Source organism: Stigmatopora argus, chromosome 11 (genome assembly GCF_051989625.1).
Source record: "Stigmatopora argus isolate UIUO_Sarg chromosome 11, RoL_Sarg_1.0, whole genome shotgun sequence".
NCBI classification, from domain to species: Eukaryota; Metazoa; Chordata; class Actinopteri; order Syngnathiformes; family Syngnathidae; genus Stigmatopora; species Stigmatopora argus.
In genome coordinates, this window is record NC_135397.1 from 7,659,416 (window position 1) to 7,681,547 (window position 22,132).

The window sequence follows — 22,132 nt, forward strand, 5'->3', positions numbered from 1 at the left end:
AAACACTAGAAACTACTCGCGTCTGGCCAGTCAGAGCACGTTTAACTACGGTAAGATGATGGCGCCCTCAGCGACCAATGGCAGGCACAAGTGATTTTTTTCACGTTTGGAGGAGTTTGGAGTAGTTTGGAGTAATTTCCCAAACTGTTTTTTTTTAATTTGGGTTAAAAAAGCCCTGATTTCAGTTCTCATTTTGTAGATTTGTTTCGCAAACATGCTAGTAAACCACAAAAGTCATATTGTCTCTGAAACAGGGTATCCCAAACTTTATTTGATTGGATTTTTTAATCATAGTACCATGGAGAGCAGTCACAGTTAGTGGCAACACACACACGCACAAGCGCGTGCGCACACACACGCACACAGACACACACAAATAACTGGTCTCTGACAAATAATAATCATTTAACAGGAAAGAAAAAAACACATTAACACACTGAAGGAAAAAAAAATCTCTATTTGACCAAACATGAATAAAACGGCAGACGTGTGTGAGAAAAGTGAATGGAGCAATGCATGATGGGAATGACAGCAATTCAGGGGGGAACGAATGAAGGAAAATTCCCGTTTGAAATGTCCAGCGTGGAAAACCAAGAAAATACTAGCAATGTCCCCCAAAAGGAAATAAACTGGACTGTATGTCATTTGCCACAATAAATAAGTTCTTCTGCGCTTATTTTGTCTTAATAACAATGTACAGTATATACACAATAGTATTTCTTTCTCGACAAAACAAGCGTTTGATTAGTTCTTGTTTTCATTCCACAACAGAAAATATTGCCTTTTTCACCTCCGTCTTTTTTTGAAAGGAGATAAAGAATACCGAAACACACTGTGTGAAAGGAGTGTGAGGACCACATTATAACAGCAAAAAACCCTAAAATACACAGAGACGCAAGTTGTATATTTCCGAGATGTAAAACGTACATTTTTTTAGGATGAAGATATTTTCAACATGAACTTTTTAATTGCAATTGACAGTAATCGATACTGTATTTTTTTTAAAAATGGGATGGCTAGTATTGATGATTGACTACCAATATTAATCCAATTTGAGTGGGGGCAATCAAATAAATGTTGCCAGTTTACTCAGTCAAAATGGCAGCCAATCAGTTAGTTTTAATAGTATATGAAGAAATTGAAGCGGGGGTGCTGGAGCCTATCCAGTATTTATGTAATTTCAACGAAATAAAAAAGTTCTGGATGATTTTTTTTCTGCAACACACACACACACTACTATACCGTATGCTACTTGATAAAATAAAATAAATAAAAAAATAAAATTTAAACATGTTAATGACTAGTTTCGTAATTTTGGAAGAAAATCATAGATCTGGAAAATATACAACTTTAATCTCTATCAAGTCTATACTTTTATCTTTGTCGTAATGTGCAAGTCAGTCTCCAAAAATGGTTTAAATGAGGGGGAAAAAACCTGAATCTGTACAGCATTCGGACCATTTTATGTTTTTTTTAATTAGGATGATGGTATACAATTGTCTATAATTCTACTATGTACACACACGCTAGCATTCATGCACTGTGTCCACAAGTAGCACGTTGACATTCCCGAAAATGATGGCGATTGATGCAGATAGACAAATCGCCGCCGCCTCCCGTTCGGGGACAAAAGCGATGGAGGACAGATTAGTAAGACACCAGGACGATACACACGAATGCTCGCTGACCCCACAAATCAACGAAATATGGCTGTAACTTCATTTCCCCTCTTTCACTTCTAGTTCCGATCATTTCCCACCGTCGTCCCGGTTCCTCTTTTTGTCAGTTGGTCCGTCGCTTAATTAGTCATGAAGTGAACCAGGAGGTAAATTGTGTCTTTTTTTTGTTTTTGTTTTTTAAAGATTTTTCGTTTCCTGCTTTGTACAACGTGGTTGTTTACATTGTAAGCAACTTCAATAAAAGAAAGAAAAACATTTTCGCAGTAGCTATTTCACAGAAGCCACAAAGTCAGTGCAAATCTTTTTCCTTCATTGAAAAAAACTGAAACAAATTGTCCATTCCTGCTAGCATCAATGCTAATCGGGCTAATGTTGCATTTGTGTCAACTGGGAAATCGCAATTTCCAATCAATTTCATTTTGCTCAATTCCGCAAATATTTCTTTTTTTTTTTGCACTTTTCACAAAATTCGTAGAGTTTGGAAATTCCCTAGCGTTCCCGAATGCAGCCTTAGCCCCGGCAGAATCGTCAAAACCAGTGGCAAAATGAGTTAATTCCTCATGAAAATACGAAGGCTAGCTACCTAATTTGATGCAAACATCTACGTACGCGCGACTACAAGCTTTTCATTCCTGCGCTCAAACAAATTGGGCAAGCGTGCACCTTTTTAGTAAATCCGATATTACTAAAAAAGTGACGCGGCTAAGGACAACTTTTTACAGTGTATAAACCTTCAGCTCCATGCCAGTGAAGAGACAAATATATAGAAAGTTTTAACGTGATTAGATTTTCACAAGCGTTTAAGAAGATGAACAAATTTGCATTTTTTATTGTAGTTTTTATTTAATTAATTATTATTATTTTTTTATGAAAAGACCCCTCGGCTAGAAAAACCCTTGTACGGTTGCTTGGACAGCAAATATTCGCATAGAAATATTTCCCTTTTGACAAAAAACAGGGGTAAACGGGCACTCGAAGGCCTTCAAGGAGAACTCCAAACGGGGGAAAAAAATCGTGCATCATGCAAGAGTCGGGCGGAGATTATTATTATCGTCGTTATTAAAACAGTTGGTGAATTCAGTCATTCCAGAATCAGGCAAAATTTGAACTATTAGCGACATAATCGCAAATAGACATTAAGAATTAAAACATCAGCAGAAAGTTCTGGTCAATGATTTCGCGATTAATATGGTGACGAATTATATAAAAAAAATATATTTACTTTTAAGCCACCAGTGTATTTCTGTTTCATTCACTTGAAATAGATTAATTTTGTTTTTGTTGATATTTTTTTTGAAAATGTATACATGTATTTAACCATAAAAATTAAATGTAAATTACATTTTAAACATGAATAAAAATGATTGAAATAAAAATATTCATTTGATTTTTTTATGCCAAAAATCTAATTGAGCAACCATTCAATAGATTATTTCATGCAAAAGAGTAAGTCACTACTTTTTATTGGGGGGGTAAGAAAAGAGAAAAAGATTATATTTAGGACATAAGTTTTGCACTTTATTTTTTTAACTACTATTTTGTTTTGTACTTTCGTGTTACTTGTGCTCTAATTGCTTACTAAATTAGTGTGTGCATGGCAAGTTTAATAGGGGGGATTCTCCTTACCTGGCTTCTTTAGAGCGCCTCGAGGTCTTAGTGAGAACATTTTTGGATGTTTAAATTTGACAACAATGATGAATTATGTTTCAGCGTCATTGATGACAACAGACCAACAATCCATTTTGACTGGGAGGGGCAAAAAACATAAATACGAATATTTATCCACCCTCCTCCCAACCAAAATGGATCTTTGTAATGTCCATTATGTCAATGGTAGCCAATTTCCACATTTTTACTTTACAAAAGACAAACTATGCCTGTTCCCCTTTAAATTAAACAGCCCCAAGTCTCAGAATACTTTTTGGGAGGGTGAAAATACGGCCAAAACACGAAAAACACCATTTTTTTACTCAAAAAGTGAAACTCAGATTTGATGGGCTGTCCATGCTAATGTTTCATATTGTCTGGTTTATGGGCGGAGCCTTGTGACGGAACTGCGAGTGAGGTTTCAGGAGCGATGATCAGAAATGTAGGTCAGCCCTTAAGGATTCGGATTGGTCCATTGATCATTCATTATGATGGGGTTGTGGTTTAAGACACATAAATTTGGAGAAACGCGTCAGAAAATGAGGTTTTACAGAGGGTGATACCTTAATAATTCATACATCTACATCGGTGGAAAACACATAAATTTTTTCTATATATTTATATACGTATTTATATATGCACTCGTAATACTCTAACAGTTTTAAACGGTACAGCGGCCATTTTATCCAACCGGACGAGGCCTTATTAAAGGTATAAGCACGCGTTTTCATACCCCCCTTTCTACAGTATCGAGCAACGCAAAAAAAAAAAAAGACGTCCAGGAGAGCGCGACCGGGAAAACATTCGTGAACTCGCGAGTAAGCTCGGCTTTATTTACATCTCGGGGACGACCGCTCGAAAAAAAAACAAAAAAACGGAGGGGATACCTAACGAAAGCGCTTTCAGTCACACGCGGCAAACAAAACAAAAAAACAAAGAGGCGAGATTTAGTTGTTTTCACAGTACTCGACTACTCAGTACTTGAGTCCCTAAGCAGCAATCATGTCCACACACGCAAACCGGATACCTTCAGGTTGTCTCGTCGGTGTGGTCCGCTCATGCATGGACTCACGAACGCAACCGATCCGTTTGGGGTGTTTCCGAAGTGCAAACTCAACGGTTGGCGAATTTAAGACGTTTTTTTTTCTTTCTTTTTTTTTCTGTAGTGGCTTTTCTTATGCGAAGTCATTCATTCAAAGAGTTTCTCCGCGTTTTTTTACGACGCCGTCGGCACGGACCACGAGATTCTTTCGCAGGGGCCTGCTTTTGGGCCATATTAAAAGCCCTGGATGTGGCAGTAGGCCTCCAGCGAGGAGAAGAGGATGTAAAGGAGCCACAGGCTGACGAAAAGCATGGTGGTCAGGGCCTTGGCAGTCCGCGGCCCGCCCAGCTCGCCGCCGATCTCGGGCCGCCGCCGGTACATCAGCATGGCGACGCAGATGAAGGCAAAGATGGTGAAGAGCGTGACGGAGAAGGCGAGCTTGCCCGGATCTACTCGGAACACGTTATTCTTGCTCTGGTGGTAGATGGCGGCGATGGACCACGCCACCTGACGACAACGCGCAAAGCTTTAGATTTGGGTTTTCGTGGCTAAGTGAACGATGGATGGATGACTCCGAATCGTATGTTTTTTTTTTGCGACGAGTGGCTGGTTTGAATAGGAAGGGGTTGGAAGCGGGTGTTGGGGAATTGGGCAAGAGCTGAATGAAAGTATTTCTCAATGAAAGGTACTCACCCCGATCCCCAGGAAAACATTGACGGCATTGGAGCCGGTCACGTTGCCAATGGAGGCGTCAGCGTACTGATCCTGGATGGCGGCCACCTTACTGGCAAACGTATCTGTGGCAAATGCATACAAATTACTACTGTCCATATTCTCAGGAAATGCTAGGTTCTAGAACAAGGGTGTCAGACCCGGGTTGGTTCGTGAGTCGCGTTAACGTCAACTCGATTTCATGTGGGCCGGACCATTTTAGATATATTTAGATTTTTTTAAATAAATTGATTAAAAGCCCTGAATATTCTGGTTTTTATAGATCTAAAACAATGTTTATTTGAGCTTTTTTAAAAATATGTTTTTAGATTTTACAAAATGATTTTTGAACTAAAAACAGAAAAAATGGATTAAAAATTACAATTATTGATTTAAAAGGGGGAAAATCAGGAAATTTAATATACATCTATATTCTTTATTTTAATTTGATCCTAAAACAGAAAGTCGGCACTCATGATTTACTTTCCCAGGCCACACAAAATGATGCGGCGGGCCAGATTTGGCCCCCGGGCCGCCACTTTGACACATGTGTTCTAGAATGTAGATATTTTTATTACTATATTATATTTTTCTATACTATTACTATATTTTTCTGTGGAGCGCATGGCGCCACTTCACCAATCGTCACATAATAGTAAATAAATACAAAAGTGTTTTAAACAATATTGTTACTTCAACAACTTAAAACTGCAATGTAGCTCCGAATACTAAAACAAGTAGTGTTTATGTAAATAACCATTTTTTTTAAAACATTATTTTAACAAGTTGAACATTTAAGATGAGTCCCTTAAAAAAATATAGTAATTATGATTACACGAATAGTTTGATAAATCACCAATATAAATACCATACTGTATTATTGTTGTAACTATTAGTATTCATTCATTCAATTATTTTCATACCGTTAATCCTCACAAGGGTCTCGGGGGTGCTAAAGTCTGCTATTTGTACGTATTGGAACAGTTCAAATAGGTGGTTCTCTTATAATGAAAATAAATCATTTTCAATTTCATACTGATAAACATTTCTATAATCTTTTAAAAGAAAACATATCAAGTTATGTTTACTTATATACTGTAGTCCTACATCTTTAAAAAATATTATACTTATTTTATGTATAATAATGTACAAAATTTCAACATAGGAAAAACCCAATGCTGGTCAGACCGTTTTTTTTTTGCCTCGTAACCAACTATATGAAAATTTTCCCCAAATTTTCGACGTATTTCAACAATTATTTTGTTCAACTGCAACTCGAACGACTCTGGCAACTTTCTCTCCATTTTCCCCGAGACAAAAGATGGCTTCCAAAGAGCAATTGCGTGGTCACAGGTCAGCACCTTTGCTTGATCAGACCCTCATTCACAACCGGCAAAGGAAAATGGATGCTTTTCCTTGAAACGTCATCCAAAACGGATGACGGTGGGAAGAAAAGAGAAAAGAGAGGATGGTGCGAGAGAGGTGCAGCAGGGGTGATAGGCAATGGGCCAAAGAAAAAAAAGGACTGCACAGATAAATCTCCCAAGTCGCTATTAAGCTTCAAGGACCTTCTGCTCTCTTTGGTGGGCGTACACACACCATCTGCACCACCGTGTTTGCATCACATCTGATTTTTTGGGGGGCAACGGATGATCATCTTGCAGAGCCGCTTGATGGTGATCGACGCAATTCATTTGCACTGCAAGGCCTCCCACTCCGAATAGATTGGACGTCCGTCATCGTTAATGGCAGCCACTTAGTGACATAACTTTAAAGTGTTAAGGGCAGAAGGAAGTTTCTTTGTGTTTTGTAAAAGTGAAACTAGGTGATATGAAACCGAAAAGAGAGATTCTCAAGTGTCTGAACTAAAACTGTTCATGAATGTCTTGAGGACATTTTAATTATTATTTTTGTTTTTCTACAACAAAATAAATGCGCATAATGGAGTCTGCCATCCACGCCTCGCTTCCGATCTACGCTACGCTGGCTAGGAATGATTGGCTATATCATTAATCCTTGAATACACAGCGCTTGATCAGTGGACCCTGTTGTTTAAATAAGTTTGACTGGGAAGTAAAATTCAGCTTGTGAAACTGTGCAGCTCAGGTGTTTACAACCTCTAGTTTTAACTTCCTGGCGAGTTGGTCTATTGGTTTCGCGTGTGTGTATATGTGTGTGTTGGCGGCGGTGATAAATGAGGTTAATCGTCGCGGAAACGGCAGGGCAAGACGGTATTTATGAAGTGGGAAAGCCAAACTGCAAGTCTGTTTTGCGGCGAGCCTTGCCTGTGTGCTAATAAGGCTAAATGGTGACATTTTTTTCCATTTTGTGTGTGTGTGCGTGTGTGTGTTTCATTGTAATGCTTTGTAAGTCCACCCAATTCTGACATGACAAATGGTCGCATGCAAATGACACATTGTAATCACACAAAGCACATAAAAGTTGCCACTGATGGTGTGAGGCGTCTAATAGATTTTCAATGGAAGCCTGAAAAAGTAAACTATGTGTAGTGACTTCATGAAAATGACATATAAATGTAAATTGTTTAAATAAAACAAAAACATGGGGAAACAATTATTTAAAAAAATTACATTTTTAAATGAACTAAATGATTATCTTCCATCGTTTTACTTCTTTTTATTTTATTTCAAATAAGCCCACCCTATTACATCCCTGCCCCACATGAGACTGATTGTCTTGAAGGGGCCGCTCTGGTCATAAATCATTTACTGCAGCGTCATTGCAGCTTGGCCTTGGATTTTCCTTTTTTCCTCCAGTCAAAAAAAGTGCGCAAGTGGAAATTGGAGAAATAAATCTCTTGCTCAAAATGGCTGCGCTGAATTGCAAATGTTATGCGAAGCAACACAAATCTCTTAAATGAGAAACCCGGGGGACGTTTTATGCTCATAACAGCCTCGTCAAGTAGAAACAGGAAGAAAATCCAATAGGGGAATAGCGCATTTACCAATGTGTGATGCCGAGACCCAACATCTTGTCTTACAAATACAAGTCTTGGAAAATGCCCATAGTATCAGACTTCAAAATAGAACAGTATGCTAAATGCTGGATTTCAAAATAAACATGCCTGAATCTACATTTAGCAAAATACTTTAAAAAGTATGGGCGGAGTTTCAATGCACCGTTACGGGCAGCCAATGAGTTAAAAAACAACAACTAGTTCTTCTTCTGGCCAAGAAGCACCCTCCCACAAATTTGATTATCACTCGTAGATGCCCATTAAATTTAAAGTGGGACGGCCAACTCTCCCTGTTCGAATGGATTGGTCATCTAGCATGTCAATGGCAGCCACAGTTAATAAAAAAGTTCTTTTTCTGGCCAAGGTGCACTCTCTCACCAATTACTTGATCACATTTGAAGTGGGAGAGTGAATTACATGCCAGGGCAGGGGTGGCAAACAAGCGGCTCTCGAGCCGCATGCGGCTCCCGACCAAAATGAATGCGGGTCTTTACTTATGAGATTTTGTATATACTATGGCTCTTTACCTCATTTTATGTTTCTCTTATTTTTATCCTCTCTTAAAACACATCCAAATTCATCAGGGCCCATTAAAAACTAATAATAAATTCTATTTAAAAAATAATTTGGCAGATTGGATTGTTGTTTTGTAAGGGGGAAGAATGTGTTATGGTGAATAATATGGTTTTAATTGCGTATGTTTACTGAAAACAACCCTGCAACGATACATTCCCGTCCGATAGCTCACCTGGTACCGACGTTCCCAAGGCGACAAAGACCACGGCGGTCACCGAGTCTTTCAGGCCCACCGTGCAGCCAAAGTGGCACGCCAGGTCGCCTGCGGACACACGCTAGCGTTAGCGCGAGGTCAACAAGAGTCGGCGCAGGCGTCGTTACCGATGAAGGCGGTGAGCAGTCCGATCATGCAGATGGACACCACGAAGCACGCCCAGCCGTTCCAGTAGTCGGTGGGCGGCACGAAGGCGAACAGGACCTTCCAGAAAACGGTCAAGAAGTGCATGACGTAGTCGAAGCACGACGGAAGCTTCTCCTCGCCGCACTCGTCGTCATCGTCGTCCTCGCCTGTTCGAGTTGAATTCACAAGTTAATAAAAGTTCCCCCAAAATCGAAATAGAGGAGTTATACATTTAAAACACTTAAATATTGTAGAACTGAGGATAAAATTAAGGTAACGTGTTTCTGTGTTTGGATCCGAACAATTGAGACGTGCCATTTCTTAGGAAAAAGAAAATGTATCCAGACTTTTTATGTGGTTAAAAATAAATGTCGTTTTTTTTTGAGGGGTGGACACACGGCCGCTAACCCGCTCATTAATTCCAAATGTAACGGCGAGGAGAAGGTCAGCCCACCCACAACCTCTATGTCTTAATTATAAGGGCGCCGCGTCCACTGGGAAGCACTGCAATGTTTTCAAAAGGTTGACTTGAACCAATTTCAACTAAAGTGTTATTTGCTCAATGGCTACCACACACGTCTAATGCATTTGAACTGGGAGCGTGGCAGTGAAGGAACGTTTAACGTTGTGATATTCATACCAAAAGACATTACATTTATCAGTTTGCAAAAATAATAATAATCCCCACTGGTTTATTACAGTAAGATTACAGTATTAATTATTTTTGGGAAAAGAAAACATCTCTGATTTCTTTTCCGAAATATACTAGTGACATTTTATTTTAGCACATAAAACGGACAATTGCAGGCCACACAAATATTTTTTGAAATTGTGGCCCCTCTGCCTGGATTTTGTCTCCTATGGTCTAGTAAATCCCCTTGAAAGAGCACCTCACGCTTTCCAACTTTTATCTTTTCCAACTTTTTTCCCACGTCCAATCCCCCGAGATTACATCTGCTAATCTGAAATGGTAATTCTTTCCAGATGGTTTGGCAGCTCCAATTTGAAGTGTGAACGTCGGCTAGGGTCGGTATGACAACAGCCCCAAACGCGGTGCGTGTGTCTGACTTGCGCTGACACGCTCATGTTTATATTCATGTGACGCCACCCTTGTCAGCTTTCCTGTCACACACACGCACGCACAAAAAAGACCCAGAGAGCAAGGTACCATTAATCTGATTGTTTGGAGTAAACAAGGCAAATTCATCAGTAAATGCAGCAAGTCAATCAATCAAGCCACAAAAAAAAATTGAAAGCCTAATGTTGGCCAGCGTGTGTGTTTTGAATAATTTCATATACAGACTATCTTTTTTTTTAACTCTTGCAGAGCCTTCATTTAACTCGTTAGCAGCCGTCCAATCCCTTTGGACCCTCCCAGTCAAAATGGATTGGACGTCTAATGCTGTCAATGGCACAGAAACATGAATATTCAAAGGCAGATCTCCCGGGTTAAAAGAATTGAACAGATATTACCATAAATTCGACTTATTGTTAATACTGTAACTGGTACGATTCCTACTTTCTTGGGACTTTTTTAATAGTTGTTGATATATCGCATTTGATTTGTCATTTTAAATTGCTTTTATGTTGTGTACAGCCTTCTCTTTACTGCTGTCATTTTAAATGTACTTTATAAATAAACGTTGACTAGACTTGTAACCGGTGTTTATTTATGTTTTTATTCATTTAGGTTTCATTAATTTACTTGCGAATAACATTGCATCAATGTATAAATGAAACTGTCTATTTATAATATTTAGAAAAAAATATTGCTAATATTGATTTTTTTCTAAATGACCATAAATAGCCACCTGCCCTATGAAGTGTTGATAAAAAAAGTCACCTGATCCACATAAAGGTCTTGAGTAGTTAAAAAAAATAGGAAAAGAGTCACTTGCTCAATAAAGCTCTTAAGTGTCAACATTTCAGCTTTCCACTGTCGTGACCCTGAAAGGGTGAAAAAAAAGTATTTTTGTGGCATTCCTGCACTTGAAAAGCCCCTCACCGGCCAATTGCTGCTGATTGCAAACACTTGAGCACTTGTTGTGTGATGACCTGCATTTGCTTGATTGTCGCCGAACTGCAATCAAACACGAAACTCAACTCCAGCTGTAAAGTCAATCTATAGTAGCTCATCCATTGCTAAAAACGAGTGTGCGAGGATACTAATTTCGATATCCAAAAATTCCGTCGGGTCAGGTACTCGGATGATTCGCCGAAAGACGTTTCGCCGACAGACGTTTCGCCGACAGGCGAAACGTCTGTCGGCAAAACGTCTGTCGGCAAAACGTCTGTCGGCGAAACGTCTGTCGGCAAAACGTCTGTCGGCGAAACGTCTGTCGGCAAAACGTCTGTCGGCAAAACGTCTGTCGGCAAAACGTCTGTCGGCAAAACGTCTGTCGGCAAAACGTCTGTCGGCGAAACGTCTGTCGGCGAAACGTCTGTCGGCGAAACGTCTTTCGGCGAATCATCCGGTCACGGTCGGGTCACTGAACAATCGAATTAACTGCTGTCGTCCTCCTATAGCTGAGAATAATAACCATTAGAATAGTGATTCATTTTCAACAAGTTTTGGCAAAAACCAACTAACAAACTAACTAAGAAACTTTCCATCAACTGAGCGTTTTGCCAAATTACGCAGTGTAATAATATATTTCAAGTGGCTGTTTGCTGATTAATGTGATATTTAAAAGCTGCAGACTGGAAGAAAATTGTTTTGTAAAATGTCACACTTAATAAAAAATGCAAGAAGTTTCCTAAGTGGAAAAACAACATCAGATTTTAAAGATGACTCATGCGAGTGTACCATCTATTCCGTGCTATGAAACACCATGAAACAAAACGAAAGCTTTTCTCTTGAATCCAATCACTCAAAAAAAAGGTTTTTTGCATGTATATGAAGCCATCAATTCTATATAAATGCAGCAGAAGCACTTCTGAAGCCCAAAAAGCATCAGGTGAGATGATTTCTCGGCCACGGTTCTTTGGTTTCTCCCTTGGTTGCCTGGCAACCAAAATGTAACTACACTTGTGGAAGTGGCACCTCTCTAAGTCGACAGATGGCCTGACCTTTTTCATACATGGAAAAACATCAGCTTTGATCCAAGTGGTTGCTTTCATGGGAATTAGACATCATATTCAGGAAATTGCTAGCGCGTTAGCAGATTGCCATCTTACCTGCGCTCACAGTAATGGCCTCGATGAACTGGTCTCTCCAGCTGTTGGTCCCCACCAGGAGAGCCAGATTGGTCTTCTTGATCAGTTTGTCTACGGTGTTCTGTCAAAAAAACACAAGAATCAAATTATCGTAATGGTTGATTCACAACACACAACTATCTGAATTCATACGCCCAAAACCATAGACACCCAAACCATTGGAACTGCCAGTGAATATTTATTCACAACATTTTTTTCTGGAATGTCTGGCAGCAAATAAACAATCTGCTGCCATCCCTCCCACTTAAAATCATAGCTCGGGTTGAAAAAAATCACATGATTGTCTATCATTTAAAGGCATGAAGTTTTTGTTGGACAAAAAAATAATCCTGCAATGTAATTTAGTATTTGAATATATATTTAATACAGATAAACTCTCAATTGTCAATAGAGCATTAGCATTAGATTAGATCGGATAACTTTATTCATCCCGTATTCGAGAAATTTCATTGTCACAGTAGCAAAAAGGTGAGAATTTTAGACATAAATAAATAGGTAATAAATAAGTTAATAAATAAATATATAATTTAATTAATTAATACATGAATATATAATTAATTAATATATAAATAAATAAATTAATTTATAAATTTATTAATATATATATATATATAAATAAATGAATAAATAAGCCTGTTGCTGAAATATATATATATATATATATATATATATATATATATATATATATATATATATACATACATATATATAAATATACATATACATACATACATATAAATATACATGTATATATAAATATACATATACATTCATATATATAAATATACATATACATACATATATATAAATATACATATACATACATATATATAAATATACATATACATACATACACAGATGTACATGTATACATATAGTTGGTCTTAACATTCAGCCATTTTGTTAAAGAGCCTGACAGGGGCAAGTACTTGTTGAAAATTGAGGTATTCAAAGATACTTAGTAGAATTTTTTTTTAAAGAAGAGTAACTCCCTTTTCTTTTGCAGCCGATGGAAAAGTATCAGAAATAACAATTTTGCATATCCATGAACTCATTTCTCTCAATCATTTTTTTTGTCATGTAATTTTCTTGGAAGCAGAGACCCAAAGTTTCCTGGAACTTCATGTGTGTCTTTTTTTATTGGACTTTGGTGCAATATAATTTATTCCACAAGTCATTCTAACGACAAGAACATTTTTAAAAAAAAGTCTGCTGGCGTGCATATCTGTTCCTCTTTGTGTGTGTGCGAGGTTTTATCTCCACCCCTCCAAGATTCATTCAACACAATTAGAGTCCCGGTTCTTCCTCTGATGCGCAAAGAAAGGAGGAGGATAACGGTCCCGCTGCTCGGTTAATTAGTACCCATGTGTGTATGCGTAGGATTATTATCTCAGCCCTCAGTAAATGCTTTTTAAATGAAAATAAATAGGGAGCCTAGATTGGACGACCATTTTGCTCCGCTTTTACGCGTTTGCAGGGTCTTTGCAATGTGGAAAGAAATGTCAATCAAAAGAAGGTCTGGCAGCCAAGATTGAAACTGGATGTGGCTTTTGTCATGTGAACCGTCATGGAAATCCGATTTTTGCGACTTCTTTAAGAGGTAGTTTAACGTGACAAGATGTTTCTCAGTCCTAACAGCTCCGATTTGGACTGTAACTCTACACTGGATGATGCCTTTGTTGCCACGGCGACCTGTCAACTGGGTGAATCGTGACCAGTCAGCACTAAAAGTGGATTTGGGCAGGAACTCCAATGGAAGTCGATATTCCAGCAATCTGAGCGCAGTTTTTTTTCCTCATTTATTGCAAGTAAAAGGCGCAAAATAGGACACGTGGTGTCATGGAAATCATGCTGGATGTGTGGGAGCACAATTTGGCAGGTGAAGTGGCCACAAATGATGGCTGTTATTCACGTCCATCTTCTTGACTGTCTCTTGTCTAAAGAGCGCGTGGGAGACTAACAATTATTTCCCAGGTACACCTGCCATCTTTGGTAGATATTTAGCGATTTTGCAGAGCTCTCTCTGAATGACGGGAATTTAAAATCAAATAAAAGAAAAATTTGAGGTGAATACTGCAACGAACAGCTTCATCAACATGGCGGTTATTAGCATTATTTTGATTAGCGCTTCTTTTCCAAACAGATTCATTTGATGGAATTTTCTGCTGGTGTCCATTAGAAGGGGAGCCTTACCTTGAACTCATAAGATTCCTCAATGATCACCTCCAGTTTGACATGATCCCCCAACATGGGGCGCCCCATCTCGGCGATGCGCTGCTCCTCCATGTCCTTCCCTGTCAGGGCCTCCTCTTCCTCCTTGACCTCCTCTTCCTTAGGCTGCTGCTTCTCCTCTGCACCAACACAAGACAAATATAGATCTGTTAGCTAACAATAAATGTGATTCAGTGCCATTGACGGCACATTATGACTGGGAGGAGCCAATATATACTAAGTTTGATTCTATTTTTTTAATAAATGTTGTCCACGCAGCAGTGTTAGCGTGTTGGCCTCACAGTTCTGTGGCCGAGGGTTCTGATCCCAGGTCGCTCCTCCCTGTGTGGAGTTTGCATGTTCTCACCAGTGTTGCGTGGGTTTTCTCCGGGTACTCCGGTTTCCTCCCACATTCCAAAGCCATGCAGGGCAGGCTGGTTGAACACCTCAAATTGCCCATAGGTATGAGTGTGAGAGTTGACATGAAAAATTATGGGTGAAATATCATAAAAAATGTCATTTTGTTATCACTAGATGCCTATGCAACAACAACAAAAACAGGGGTGTCATAATGCACACCACAACACACACTGATGGTGCATACATCCCAGAAATATTTCATAAATAATGTACCTGTGCATAAATATGCATAAATGTACATGTATATGTATACATGTATGATATGTATAATGTACATGTGCATAAATATGCATAAATGTACATGTATATGTATACATGTATGATATGTATAATGTACATGTGCATAAATATGCATAAATGTACATGTATATGTATGAATATGCAAACATATAATGACAATAAAAGCATTCAATTCAATAAAAATGAGCAAATATGAGGTGGGTGAACACACGGTGACAATTACTACATTCACCAGTAATAAAAGAATGGACATGATTATTGATAACATGTAAGACAAGACATGTAACCCACTTAAAACCCACACAAAACAATCTGATTCAATGTCAATATTAATTGATTAATTATCAATGAAATGATGCTATTCTAATATACTTTGAAACTGTAAAAACACATCACAATTATGACATTTTTATTTAACATGAGATAAAATGGCCCAAATACCAAGATAATTCTTTTTTTTCCCATATTGCTCAGCACTAGTTGAGTGTAATTGGTTGACAATAAAGTCAACGTTCCGGTGGCTACAAGGACAATGGGGTCCCCTTGGTTATGCTGCGCCACTTAAGCGCCGTCACTGTGCCTTTAAATACACACGAGTTAACTACACGTCCACAGACGCTCTTAGCAAAGGGCTGAACGACGCGAGATGGCTGTGACGACTGCAGGAGGTGGACAATTACCGACCTCTCATTTTATAGCACTCCATGCAGTGCGCACATGTTCTTAAGTGAAGACTGCAATTTCTGTGGAAATTGGCGTGGAATGGCTGAAACCGAATTGAAATGGGCTCTTTTTAGTGTCAATGCTGAAATGATTGGAAGATTGGAAATATGGGGCCTAAATCACCAATTTTCATGACAATCCAATATCAAGTCTACTCGGAATATTTGCAGGTATTATGATATTTGACACAATTTGATCCGATTAAGACCCTGGATCATTTTAACATGATGTTATGTATGCATAGCACCATTTCAAGCAATGAAAAATAGGATTGTATTTTGACGTTTTGAACAATTTTGCTGCTGAAACGTTTCTTATGATATTTATTGCATGAATACATAACAGTTAAGTAATTCTAAAATAATGATGCTAGTTGATCCTAATCCTTTTTGAGCACTTTTTGGAACCAAATTCATTTGCCCTTCCCTGTCAAAATGGATTGGACGTCTATCAACGTCAAAGGCAGTCAGTGAAGAAGCTCATGTTTTCAAAAAGTGACACAAATTCATACAATTAGATGCTAACATTGCGTTTACGTAAGAGAGCACATACACGCACATGAGGATTCAAGGAAAGGAGGGCGAGAGGACATTGCTGTCAGACAAAATCTGTCACGTATATTCCCACTGAGCTCCTCGGTGTGTGTGTATGTATGTGTGTGTGAGAGCATGTTTGTGTATGTGTGTGTGAGCATGTGTGTGTGTGAGCATGTGTGTGTATGTGTGTGTGCGTCTTGACCCATGTGTTTTGGGCTGTTTTGCCCTCTCAGGGCTGTTCCTTCCTCACACGCTGCACTTTTGGCCTGCTGTGAACTCGCCTCTCAATTATTCTCATGCATTTGTTAACACTTTGGCTTCCATTGACGTCCATAGACGTCATATTCATTTAACATGGGAGGGTGAGCGAATAAACGAACGTTCATTTGCCGTCCCCCCCCACTTTAAATGGATTGGATGTCAACGAGTAAAAAAAAATCCTATTACGCCACAACAAAATGACAATTGGACGTCTAAGTCCCAATTTCCCGAGCTTTTTGTGTTTAATTTCTTCTACATAACTCAGTTTAAGCAGCAAAAATTCATATTTTGTTCAAAAAAACGACGGCAAAATTGTATGAGTGCTGGTACCTTACCAGATAAAAACACAGAATAATATTGCAGGGAGGAAGAAACTACTCGTTCCACCTGCGAACACTACAAATGTCACAGTGAGAAAGCTCTGACATTTTAAAACCCGGCAGTATATTTCACATCTTGCAAAAGAAGCCCTGAAAGTGCCTGAGTGGCGGGAGAAAAGAAGAAAAAGCTCTGAGGAGGAGGAGGAGGAGGAGGAAGAGGAGGAGGAGAGGACAGGTGTGATTCCACTCAAGCGAGACCCTGAAGGGGAAGCAAGGGAGAAAAAGTAAAAAAAATACAAACAAACAAAAAACAAAAGAAGAAAAAGAATGAAGGTAGATAGGGAAAATGCTGAACCTCAATCAAAAGGCTTTCCAAAAAAAATGGATAAATGTGTAAATATAAATTTTTCACTCGCGATGTCCAATTCATTTGAAGTGGTTGGCTGGCAGGGAATGAACATTCGTAGCAACCAATTTATTAAACGATGCCTTTCTGATTGAATGTCTATGGAGTTCTTGCTGTAGGGTTAGGTGTCAAACTCGCGAGCCGGGGGCCAGATTGTGTGCCCCGCAATACTAAATCGTGTGGATTGTCTCCATCTTTATTTTGACAAAGTGTACTTTTAAGTCAAAATCGACCTCAATCCTTTTTTTAAGGACTATAGTAATGAAAGAATATTCCCTTCACTAAAAATCTGTCATTTGTGTTTTAGCTTTCAAGTAGATCCCAAATCAAGTTGAGAAATATAATAAACAATGAACAAATATTGTGTACTATTTAAACTATTTAAAATATATAAATGGATACAAAATTTTGAAAATAAAATAAATAAAATGAAGTGTATTTTGTTATTTTTACACATTCAACAATGTGATAATACAATACATTAAAAAATAACTAAATAATTATAGTAGTAAAATTAATTTGATGTATGACGCCATTTAGCGACAATGTTATGCTAAAAGGGCTGGTCTATCACGTCACTAATTCACAACAAGTGGCATCAAGGGGTTTATTTCATTACAATTAATTTAAAAATATCTACAATTATCATTGTTTGTTTGTTAATTTAAAAAATGGAAGAACTTTTTTTTGACTTTGGTATAAATGTGAATACATTCAAATGAGTTAAAATTAAAGTGTATTTTTTTCATTTGGCTCTTAAGAGAAACATTTTAAATATGTATATCTTTTCTCTCGTTACTTTTTTTAATCTCACTTCATTTTCATTGTATAAAAATCTTTTTATGACTTGGTGAAGGGTTAAATGGTCTAATGACAATAAAGGCATTCGATTCAATTCAATTTTTTTTTTTAAAACTCTAAACACCCTCGATCAAAGTCTTTGGTTTTGTAACACTTTTTCATCCAACTGAATGGGCAAGTGTCTCAAAACATTTGACGGTGGGTGGAGTTGATCGACTTGATTAGTTGTCAATTAGTGGATTCTTGGCCTTGGTGGCGGCCCTTATTGCCCTCCCAGAAAAGCAGAAAAACGGCGGGCAAAAAGAGTTTGACACCACTGGGTTAGCGAGAGAGGGGTTGGGGGTCTCACACCTGTCCAATCTGTCCCGTTGGATCTCCTCCACAGTGGTGCTTGGAGCAGAATGTAGAAGGAGGACTGCTTATTGTACTCCTCACGGTCTAAGATCTTAACCGTTATGCTCTGCCTGGATGGGACACCCACACACACACATAGAAGGGGGTGGTAAAAATGCATGCATGCTATGAAAATGAACAACACGGCACAAAACAATGCACAAAACACAAACACGCAAACGCGAGGAGGAGATGTGGCACACAAGGAGGTGATTTGCTTAAAGTAGCGCCTCCCGACCTTTGGGGTCGTCGTTCTCCACCAGGCGGGGTTCGCCGATCTCTAGGTAGAAGGTTTTGTTCTTCTCGTACTCCTCGTCGTCAATTATTCTCACGTTGATGGTTTTACTGAAGGGAAGGAGGAAAAGCAGGAGGAGAAGAAGCAGAAGAGAAAAGTGAGGAAAAGGCAAGGAAAACCAGAGGAAATAGCAAGTATTGGATTTCCCACAGGAGGGAGCTACTACTACTATTACTACTACTATTACTCCAGCTCCATCTAGTAGATGTATAACAATGACTTCCTACTACTATTACAGCTCCATGTAGTGGATCTATAAAACAACCCACCACTACTGCTGCTACTACTACAGCGCCATCTAGTTGATGTATAACCCCCGGCCCTGATTACTTCTACTAGTTTCATCTAGTGGATGTATATTACAACCCCTACTACTGCTGCTACTAAAACATCTCATCTAGTCTAGTTGATGTGTACTGATACACTGTAATACAACCCCTTACTACTACTACTACTACTATCACCAACTACCACCACACCTACTACTACTATCACCAACTACCACCACACCTACTACTACTATCACCAACTACCACCACACCTACCACTACTATCACCAACTACCAACACTCCTAATACTACTACCACTACTACTATGACAACTACTACTACTACTACCACTACTACTACGACAACTACTACTACTACCGCTACTACTACGACAACTACTTCTACTACCGCTACTACTACGACAACTACTTCTACTACTACCACTACTACGACAACTACTACTACTGCTACTGCTGCTACTGCTACTATTACTACTACGACAACTACTACTACTGCTACTGCTGCTACTGCTACTATTACTACTACGACAACTACTACTACTACTGCTACTGCTACTGCTACTATTACTACTACTACTACTACCACCACTACCACTGCCACTTCCACTACTACTACTACCACTGCTACCACTACCACTGCCACTACTACTACTACCACTGCTACCACTACTACTACCACTACCACTTCCACTACCACTACCACTACCACTTCCACTACCACTTCCACTACCACTACCACTACCACTACCACTAGTACTACCACTACCACTACTACTACTACCACTACTACCACTACTACCACTACTACCACTACTACCACTACCACTACTACCACTGCTACTACTGCGTTTTATAATCTGGTAAAACAAAATTTCAAAATAGGCCATTCATTGAAGGTCCGCCTTATACAGTGGAAAATACGGAATATATATTATTAAACATAATAAAACATAAAACAAATGAAACGAATGTTGGATCCAGATGGCTAACCTCCACCAGCAAGTTAGCCAAAGTGTTTGAAAGCACATTATATGCTAATATATAACAACGCAGCAGAGAGTAGGATGCATTCATTTGGCGAGGTCACGAACAAGCCTCAGGTGGACTTTAATGAGATTAAACGTAAGCGTGGGGGCTTTCAAACCGCTCGGGGACGTTCCTTTTCCTCAAGGCTCTTTGCTTTTGTAACAAAATTACGGCCCACCGAGCGATAATGCGATTTGTTTGGCTGAATTAACAGCGGACTGACGAATAGAAGCACAGTCAAAATCTTTTGAAATGTGCAGAATTAAGAGAAGCAGAAGAAAGGACCCATTTAAAAAAAATACACTAATGCTCGATAAACTCGTAAAATACTTCCAAATCCACTACAGGGACAGCTGATAAACAGCTTGCAATCTTTCCGTCGAGCTTCAAAACATCAAACCACGCACAGATGCAAATGTAGAAACCATAAAACAAGCCTTCTGGTAACAACATATGACAATATTTCTTTTCAGTTTCAATCGTATGAGCTGATAAAATCCACATGCCTGAAACCAGGCAAGCTTTGCAAATTTGTCCCTGCGATAGCGATAAAAAAAAAAAAATACCAAAGAGCGCATTAGTACAAGATGTGTAGTTCACGTTGCATTTTAAAGGCATTTTAATGGACTTAATTGCGGTGGCGGTGAAAGACGTGTAGCAGCTCTCTCATTATCTCATTACGGCCAGGTTGATCTATCTAACGCTTCATCCAAACAAAGAAGGGTTTAATCCAGAGAATTGCCAACACACACACAAAGCAGATAGGATTAACCCATTAGCAGAGTTGGGCTCGTTTATAACTGTCCTATAAGAGGAGGGATGATGGAAAGTAATGGTAGGAGCCATCATTTGTCAGATATCTGTTACTACTTGGTACTCCTTAACCCTATGTTACATATTTGATAGATAAAAACCAATGTATCGCATGGATGGGACACAAATTCCCGACAAATTATATTTACGTCTAGTCCCTTCAAAAACAGGAAATAAATTAAGGACTCTCATTGGTTGGCAAGAATCGCGTAATACTATAGTGTTCCTGTATTTAAAAAAATAACAATGCACTGTTATAGTCTACCAGACTAAAGACAACATTTTTTGACAGATCGTCCGTATCGTATAAAATCAAAGATTGCTCTTTTACGCGTGTATCGAACGAACATCCGCTCCCACCTTAGATTGGATGGATCAGACATCTATCGCTGTCAAACCCAAACGAGGAGGTAAAACACACACACAAGGGAGCAGAGATTGATTTGTATATACTGTATCAACACAAGACTGGACGCAGGCGCTCAGACAAAGCTTAAAGCAAACAATGTAGGCTACTGTCAAATATTACATGCCACAAGTTAGCGTGTGCGAACACACACGCTGGTCTGGAAACAATCTTCTCCACCAAATATTCTGTCGCCATGACAACGCATCACAAGTGTGTGGGTCACGTGCACGATAAGTGTTTTATTAGTACGTTTTGTGCCGTTCTGAATGTATGTGTGTGTGTGTGTGTGTGTCTGGGAATGTCTGTGCTTGTGTGGTCATTTGCGATGTCTGCCAGCATCAACAGTCAGGTCACCATTCCCGAATTTAGGGGAGGTCGGGGGGGCGGGGGGGGGGGGAATTAGTCTGTCAAGGCCTCATTGGTTTCCCACTGTGTATCCAATATGGAGTACGGCCCGATTCAACCGTTTTCCACATGACATCACTTGATTCCACGTGTTACTGTCGCCGAGTTTGGATAGCGCAAGTCAAGAGGTTAAATTAGCCAGACTGTGTTTAAAACTACAGTGGTTCCTCTACATACGAGCATTTCAAGATGCGAGGAAAATTTCGAGCAAATACTTATCTCTAGATACGAGAAAAATTTCGAGATGCGAGAAAGCCAGGTGGCCAAGACATGAGAGGCTGTTTATCAATGTATCTTTTTTCCCGCATCTCTTTCGTGTATAACAGATATCTACGAGCACTGGGCGGAGCGTTGCATTTTTTTCAGTGGTTTTTTTTTCGTCACTCAGTGCCAAT

The 22,132-nt window shown here is 39.0% G+C and overlaps 1 protein-coding gene across 4 annotated transcripts in view; it reads right to left on the minus strand.

The window, feature by feature from the left end:
* Nucleotides 1-239: 239 nt before the first annotated feature.
* The window catches only part of slc8a1b (solute carrier family 8 member 1b), a 119,189-nt gene continuing 97,296 nt past the window's right edge, over nucleotides 240-22,132 (minus strand). For 3 of the 4 annotated variants that reach the window (XM_077612683.1, XM_077612682.1, XM_077612681.1), the window contains 7 exons: nucleotides 18,458-18,570; nucleotides 14,382-14,539; nucleotides 12,150-12,249; nucleotides 8,954-9,139; nucleotides 8,805-8,894; nucleotides 5,062-5,165; nucleotides 240-4,875 (listed from right to left, as the gene is read on the minus strand). In XM_077612683.1, the coding sequence (XP_077468809.1) occupies nucleotides 4,603-4,875; nucleotides 5,062-5,165; nucleotides 8,805-8,894; nucleotides 8,954-9,139; nucleotides 12,150-12,249; nucleotides 14,382-14,539; nucleotides 18,458-18,570 (1,024 nt within the window). In that variant the 3' untranslated portion in view covers nucleotides 240-4,602. Of the gene's footprint in view, nucleotides 4,876-5,061; nucleotides 5,166-8,804; nucleotides 8,895-8,953; nucleotides 9,140-12,149; nucleotides 12,250-14,381; nucleotides 14,540-18,457; nucleotides 18,571-18,737; nucleotides 18,845-22,132 lie in introns of all 4 variants that reach the window. The other variant, XM_077612684.1, reaches the window with a different exon arrangement.